Source organism: Ostrinia nubilalis, chromosome 9 (genome assembly GCF_963855985.1).
Source record: "Ostrinia nubilalis chromosome 9, ilOstNubi1.1, whole genome shotgun sequence".
In the NCBI taxonomy this organism is placed as follows: domain Eukaryota; kingdom Metazoa; phylum Arthropoda; class Insecta; order Lepidoptera; family Crambidae; genus Ostrinia; species Ostrinia nubilalis.
In genome coordinates this window covers 7818807-7825976 of record NC_087096.1, presented here as the reverse complement: position 1 = coordinate 7825976, position 7170 = coordinate 7818807, and the positions used below count along the sequence as shown (strand labels likewise).

The following is a 7170-nucleotide window of genomic DNA, read 5'->3' as shown; positions in this document are numbered from 1 at the left end:
TGACTTTGTTTCATTTATTTCAATAAATAAGTAATCCTACAACAAATAAAACTGTTAATTTTTCTACAAAATAAAGTAACATCGGTAGTACCACGTTACATAACTATTGTTTTGGAGTAGGTAAACTTCTATTTGATTGCAAAGTGAAGTAAGTAAGATATTTATTGTGATGTTATCTGTGATGGATACTGAAAGTTCAATCTCTGTTAGAGTTCATTTTACCACACATCAACATTAACAGTTAACTGGTATCCTTTACGTAGGTAATGTAAGTTGGTAATTTATACCTACCTAGGTCATAACTTGGGGCTTGTAGTCAGTAGGTAGGTAAAGTACAAAATCATTTTTTGTAACAAGTGATGATAAGTCGGTTAAAATTAATTCAAACTTGCGTGCCTAGTAATATTATTATAGCCGATCTATATTCATTTTTTAAGCTATTTGTAAAAACATTCATAATCATCTAACTGGTTACCGTTTTGGGTGTCTAAATACTTACCTATACGGGTCATTCCACAAAAATATGTCAACTCTCAGTCCGCGCCACATTTCACATGAAATATTTGTTAATATTTTATTCCAAAATTGTTAAATAACAGCTCGCAATGTGCTTTATTCATCACCCATTTATATTTTTTGAAACTATTTTTAAAACATCTTAAATTCCTTTTGAATGACCCAAAACGTCATTCCCTAGGCATGTCCGTACTCCAAAAGTTTGTGTTTTGGGACCCACATTTATAAAAACATCAACTTTATCCTTTGTTTTAATTAACGAATAATCTATTTAAATGTATATTACACCAAATTCTATTAATATTTTGCGGTTTCAATAAACAATAATTTGATTTTCTTTAGTTGAAAAAGAGTCTACAGCTTTTAGCGTCATTCCCTCGCCACGCACTGATTTTATAATTTTGCGCTTTAATATGTATTTAGAGTGAATGACATTTAGTTGAGTTTAAAGTACGATACGAAGTTATCCTCAGACCATACTGGCTTTGCGGTAGCCGTTTTTTGAATTAGTGCAAACGTGCCAGTTGTTGCGGAAACATGTGTTAATCCAGTCACTTCGTCAGTCCCTAGTTGAGTAGCTTTATTGATTACAATTAGAAATTGTATATAATTTAATTAGTATTTACGTGTGGTTTTTTGGCTATTTTCGGCACATCGTATTAAGCATCTTATAATATAAAGTTAATCTGCATTTGTGTTAAGTTTTACTCCAAATCGTCAGTCCCTAGAGCGTCAGGCCCTAGCTTTAAACGGCACTTGGGACTAAATTACTAGTTAGGGAATGATGTTTTTTATATAGTGATAATAACAAAACAACTACATTATTTATATTAACTTATCTATCAATGTTAAGGTTATAAGTTTTATACTTTATTAGAAGTCTTAGAGGAGTAATGTAGTATGAAAAAATTGAAAATTATAATTTCTCCTAAAAGAAAGCATAAAGTGACTTGCCCTTTTAGACATAACATAATTAATTAATAAACTATAATTTACACTAATAAAGTATTCAAAAGCATCTTAAAAAAGTTACGGACAAAATGACGTCGAAAATATACAGATTTTTATGGAATGACCCATACATTTATAATTAAACTAAAAAAACTCAAGCCAGTTTTTCCTTAATAATTCTGTTTTAATGATTCTGTCTGTTGTTCTAATCTTTGACAATGCGGACGCCTGAGTGGCGTGGGAAAAAATAGCGCGCAAATGTTTCTTTCGTTGGTCAGTAAACTTTTATCAGGCGTTCTAGTCACCTATAATGTTTTTTCTCTTGCTTTTGTCTTAAAAGGTGGTGTACAAACTATAATGTAAAGTATGTGTATAGGTATAAGAGTTTTCTTAGACTAAAGTAAAACTGACATAGATTCAGAATAACATAGTGTTTATTGCTCTCGTACTTAAGGATTAACTAGAACATAATTGTTTCACTATTAACATTCAGGCAAGTAGGTAGCTATAACCCTACTCAAAAAGTCAAAACAAGTTTTTCTAAAAAGTAAGACAAGTCATAAATCCATTTCTCACCTCCTTTATACATAAAATAAATATATTATGTAGAAATAAAAAATATTATAAAACCCTTATTTACAACAATTCCGATTTAATAACAATTTATTTATAGTAAATAACACATTTAACTATTTTTCATAGTTTGCATCTTCTAATACTAAATAATTCATTTCTCTTGATATTGTGGCCCAATTTATTTTCTTCTTTTTTAAATCTAATTTTAGTTTTGTATTTTTATATTCTAGAGCTTTTTGTACAAATAACTTATTCAGTTCATGTACATGGGGGTGGTTAGTATATTCCTGGACATCCATCCATTTACAGGCTTTGACTTCTCTATCAGATATGGATATATTGTCTGTGAGTGCCAACATCATTAGTAACACGTATATGTCAGAATTATCATACATCATTTTGTGGGTGTGCCTGAAAGTAATTAATGACTGGAATACAGCATCCACACCTGTTTCTTCTTTTACTTCTCTAATAGCAGCATCAATTAAATCTTCTCCTGTAATTAATTATAGGGTTGTTACTTATTAAATTGAGGTCTTTAGCAATTTGTTTACATAAATGCAGATGAGTTACCTTTCTCCACATATCCACCAGGGAGTTTCCAATGAGGGTATTCATAGTGTTTTTCAGATATTGCTAAAAGTTGATTTTTCTTATTGAACACCATGGCACCAACACCCAAATTTGTGTGAGAAGCTGGCGGTAAGTTTGGCTCTGAATCCTTGGGCAGCCATTTGTACATCATGAGGAAATCATCTCTGGCATGATGAAAATTAAAACCTTTCTAAAGATATATGAAATTTTCATTTATATTTAAGTCAATAATAAAAATAATCTGACTATTTATTACTTACTTGTGCTAATATTGGAACACAATTGGAGTTTTTTATGTTCACTTTAAACCATATACATCTCCTGCCTTCCGCTGTCCATTTATCTAGTGAATCTGTAAGTTTATATAAGAAAGATACAATCATAGAATCATACAATGCATGCATATTTTTATGGTTATATCATAAGTTGTTTACTATAACAGGTTGACTTATAATACTGCCATTATCATTATATAAGAGTTAATTAATATTACTCATCCGACTGCAGATAAAATAACTGTAAATTACCTACATCAATTTGACAAAACTTTACAGATAACCGTTTTATAAGCAATCATTTGGAACTGCTTACTGTAGCTATTGTTTAATCTTTTATTTTATGCAAAGAGAAAGATAATGTTTTAAACTACATAAGTTTTTAAGACCTTACGAGACTAGCAAAATATTTACATAACCAACAAAAGCAAGCCACTAGGATTAGTAGATATACCTACACCAGTTTGTTAGTCAAATAAGTCTTAACTTTAACAAACCTTTAAGTTTCTTAGTAAAATTACTATCGCATCCCTCTTCCTGTAAGTCGACAGTGATGCCATTGAACCTATCCTTCTTCCCATTATACATTAAATTATGTGACGCACTTTTACAATAAAATCTAAAACAAATTGTTTAGTTTCAATAAAATCAACTACGAATGAGAGAACTATCTATCTATAAAAGTTACTTCCTACCTTAAAACTTTATTCAAAGTATTGTATTGCGTAGAAAGTTTTCTCTTACAAGAGAACATTGTGATAATCATTTATTGGATCGGTTACAATCAAAGCAAAGCTGTATTAAAATAAATAAAACACTTTCTTGATAATTTTATTATATTACAAAGCGCGCGACAACGACAGACAGAGTCAGAGTGGGGGCCGCCCACAGATTATCTAACGGCTCTATGTCGAATGTCAAATCTGACAGGTAACTCGCATTTCTTGTCCCAATTATGATCGATCTGATTTCATCCAAAAACTTTCCTCTTTGCATATTCCCTTCCCGACTTCCATAATGTCTCTCCTGTTTCACAAAGATGTTCATGTATATAATTGTATAGCCTCTTTTATTTCTGTAAATAGTTTAAAGTTATGATGTTTGTAAACTTAATTTTTATGTATGTGTATAATAATGTTTATTTTCCCTGTTTTATATCCTTATTTTCCTGATCCAAATCCTTTCCAAATTCCGATATTAGGCAATTTTCCTCAATTCCCGTTTCCCCGTTTTTAACTCGACATTGGCAAAAGGCATAGCGTAGCCATAAAAAAAAAAAAAAAAAAAAAGGTAACTCGCAGATTTAACATGCTATAGATATAGATGACCCACGCTGAACTGTCCAACCAAACTCAATGACAGGGGGGCGCTACCATCGTTCAACTATATGGTTTCCAACATGGCAAAAATCTGAACCAGCGATCCGGTATTGACGGATTTGACGGTGGCGCCCCACTGTCAATGTCATCGACAGGACAGTCCAGTATTTTGGAACTAGATGATACAGCAAATAAATACGTGCAGCAGCCAGTCAATATTATACTTTTTTAAAGTGTAGTGGTGGAGGGAGGGTCAGAATATTTTTTATAGAAAAGAGACAGAAATAATTCCTTCTTCCCTTTTTTGACAGGGTGGAACAGTTTTATTTTTAGTGGAAAACTAAACTTGCAAACAATCTGCATAATGGCGGATTTACACTGCGCGGAAATTAGCAGAGTCAATTTAAGAAACAGTGGAGTAGGGATGAAATTCATTAATTTTTTATCCCCACCCACAGATATGGATTAGAGTAGATACAGCAAGTAGCTCGTCAAAGCGTGCCATTCCGATATGTCCAAATGGACATACATGGTCGAGTGATGTTCATGTAATTCGATTACAACAATCGGTTACGATTATTTTACGAGGACAGTAGTACGAACACGGTAGAAAGAAGAAATTATTACCTGAATGTCTCCAACTTCCTCATTGGCCCTAGAGCAATTCCAAGTATACCATCAATAAAAGCCTAATTAGAGTCATCAAACCTCTCAGTCATTCAATTAGAGCCATTAGAACTTCATAACTATGAGTTGTTTTCTGTGTGTAAGCTGAGGACACGTGTCCCCAGCTGACACATCTGTATCTTCGTAAATATTTATGCTACGATAATGTATTATACCTCAAAAATTACAGTCGAATCCAAATAGTAGGCTTTCCAATTTTCAAGACTTTAGCTCAAATACTGTTAAAACCACGATCAAAAAACTATGTGCGAGCTGGAGTACCGTGTCTCCAGCTTACACATCTGTATCTTCGTAAATATTTAAGCTACATCAATGTTTTATATCTCATAAAGTCGAATAAAAAAACCCGACTTCAAATCTTTCAAAGCTTTATCTCGAACCGTTTTCGAACTACGAACCGATATGTATGTGTAAGCTGGTGACACGTAACACACGGTGGATTATTAAAACCGTATAAGTTAGAGTTGCGTTTTAAAGATCAAATAATTCGTTATAATTAAAGTACACACGAGACATAATTTCAAATCTCTAGGCCTCTTAGTTTCAGAATTAAAAGCCAAAAACTATTTTCCCGCCAAATAATTCAAATAATGTGGGTCGACTGCGACGTTGCCGTTCCGTGCGTCCACTAGAGCAGTCGAATTTGAACCTAAAAACTAGTAGCGTTTGAATCATTTTTATTTGTAGTTTAAATCATTTAATTTCGATTATAAGAATTTTAGACTAGGAGCCAGCTGATTTGTGTATTGAGTACCTAATAACCTATATTTTATAAATAAATAATAATAAATAATGGTTGAGTCCCGGGAAAGGACGTAGGATAGATTTTATCCCGGTTTTTGAAATATGATAAAGATTTTCATCATCATCATAAATCATAGAGTTATTAACTCTATGTCATAAATCATCTGAAAATTATAAATAACTTGAAAAAATCGAGTATTCGGGTAGCCCTAGTGATACTCTACCTCTGGGCTTCGGCTTGACAGTACTTTTTGGGAAACCTTGTATATGTCGTTATGTTCGCTTATTCTTGTAGTTATTTTTTTTTTATTTGATTCTTCAACAAAAGAAGAAGAATTCAATGAGGGTTTTCGCGATTGGAAAATCTGCCAGATGGCAATACGTAGACGCGAGGTCCAAATGCTGCATGATTGGTTATTTTTGAGATGACATTGACAGATATGTCAAAATCCACCAATAACGCAGCATTTGGACCTCGCGTCTACTTATTGCCATCTGGCGGATTTTTCAATCGCGAAAACCCTCATTGTCAACTGTGTTTGTCATAGAGCAAAATCTGTTTGTAACCATAGAGCAAAATATAGTTGTTGCCCATTTTTGCCACTTGACGTAGCAGAATCGTGGGACTTCAAACTTTATGGGGACTTCACGGTATATAAATAAAAATTAAAGTGCTTGCGTTTAGAAACGCCACAAATATTTGAGCCTTTGGAAACAAGTTCGTTACTTGTATATTAAAATATAATTTTGTTTTACCTAGCTTCTTCTTATTAATAAAATATAGGTTATTAGGTACTCAATACACAAATCAGCCGGCTCCTAGTCTAAAATTCTTATAATCGAAATTAAATGATTTTAACTACAAATAAAAATGATTCAAACGCTACTAGTTTTTAGGTTCAAATTCGACTGCTCTAGTGGACGCACGGAACGGCAACGTCGCAGTCGACCCACATTATTTGAATTATTTGGCGGGAAAATAGTTTTTGGCTTTTAATTCTGAAACTAAGAGGCCTAGAGATTTGAAATTATGTCTCGTGTGTACTTTAATTATAACGAATTATTTGATCTTTAAAACGCAACTCTAACTTATACGGTTTTAATAATCCACTGTGTGTTACGTGTCACCAGCTTACACATACATATCGGTTCGTAGTTCGAAAACGGTTCGAGATAAAGCTTTGAAAGATTTGAAGTCGGGTTTTTTTATTCGACTTTAATTTATGAGATATAAAACATTGATGTAGCTTAAATATTTACGAAGATACAGATGTGTAAGCTGGAGACACGGTACTCCAGCTCGCACATAGTTTTTTGATCGTGGTTTTAACAGTATTTGAGCTAAAGTCTTGAAAATTGGAAAGCCTACTATTTGGATTCGACTGTAATTTTTGAGGTATAATACATTATCGTAGCATAAATATTTACGAAGATACAGATGTGTCAGCTGGGGACACGTGTCCTCAGCTTACACACAGAAAACAACTCATAGTTATGAAGTTCTAATG

General features: G+C 32.8%; 1 protein-coding gene across 1 annotated transcript; it reads right to left on the bottom strand.

The window, feature by feature from the left end:
* Positions 1–1883: 1883 nt before the first annotated feature.
* LOC135074523 (uncharacterized) lies at positions 1884–4167 on the bottom strand. The gene is made up of 5 exons (XM_063968840.1): positions 3608–4167; positions 3410–3531; positions 2898–2989; positions 2617–2827; positions 1884–2539 (listed from the first exon to the last, which is right to left on the bottom strand). The coding sequence occupies exons 1-5, from the start codon at positions 3676–3678 to the stop codon at positions 2157–2159; spliced, it is 879 nt and encodes a 292-aa protein (XP_063824910.1). The 5' UTR covers positions 3679–4167; the 3' UTR covers positions 1884–2156.
* Between the last annotated feature and the right edge of the window lie 3003 nt (positions 4168–7170).

Coding starts and splice junctions, on each gene's coding strand:
- LOC135074523 (XM_063968840.1), bottom strand. CDS start 3,678: ATGATTATCACAATGTTCTCTTGTAAGAGAAAACTTTCTACGCAATAC. Junction 2,990..3,409: donor TTTTACTAAGAAACTTAAAG/GTTTGTTAAAGT, acceptor ATAAACTTACAG/ATTCACTAGATAAATGGACA. Junction 2,828..2,897: donor GTGTTCCAATATTAGCACAA/GTAAGTAATAAA, acceptor ATATATCTTTAG/AAAGGTTTTAATTTTCATCA.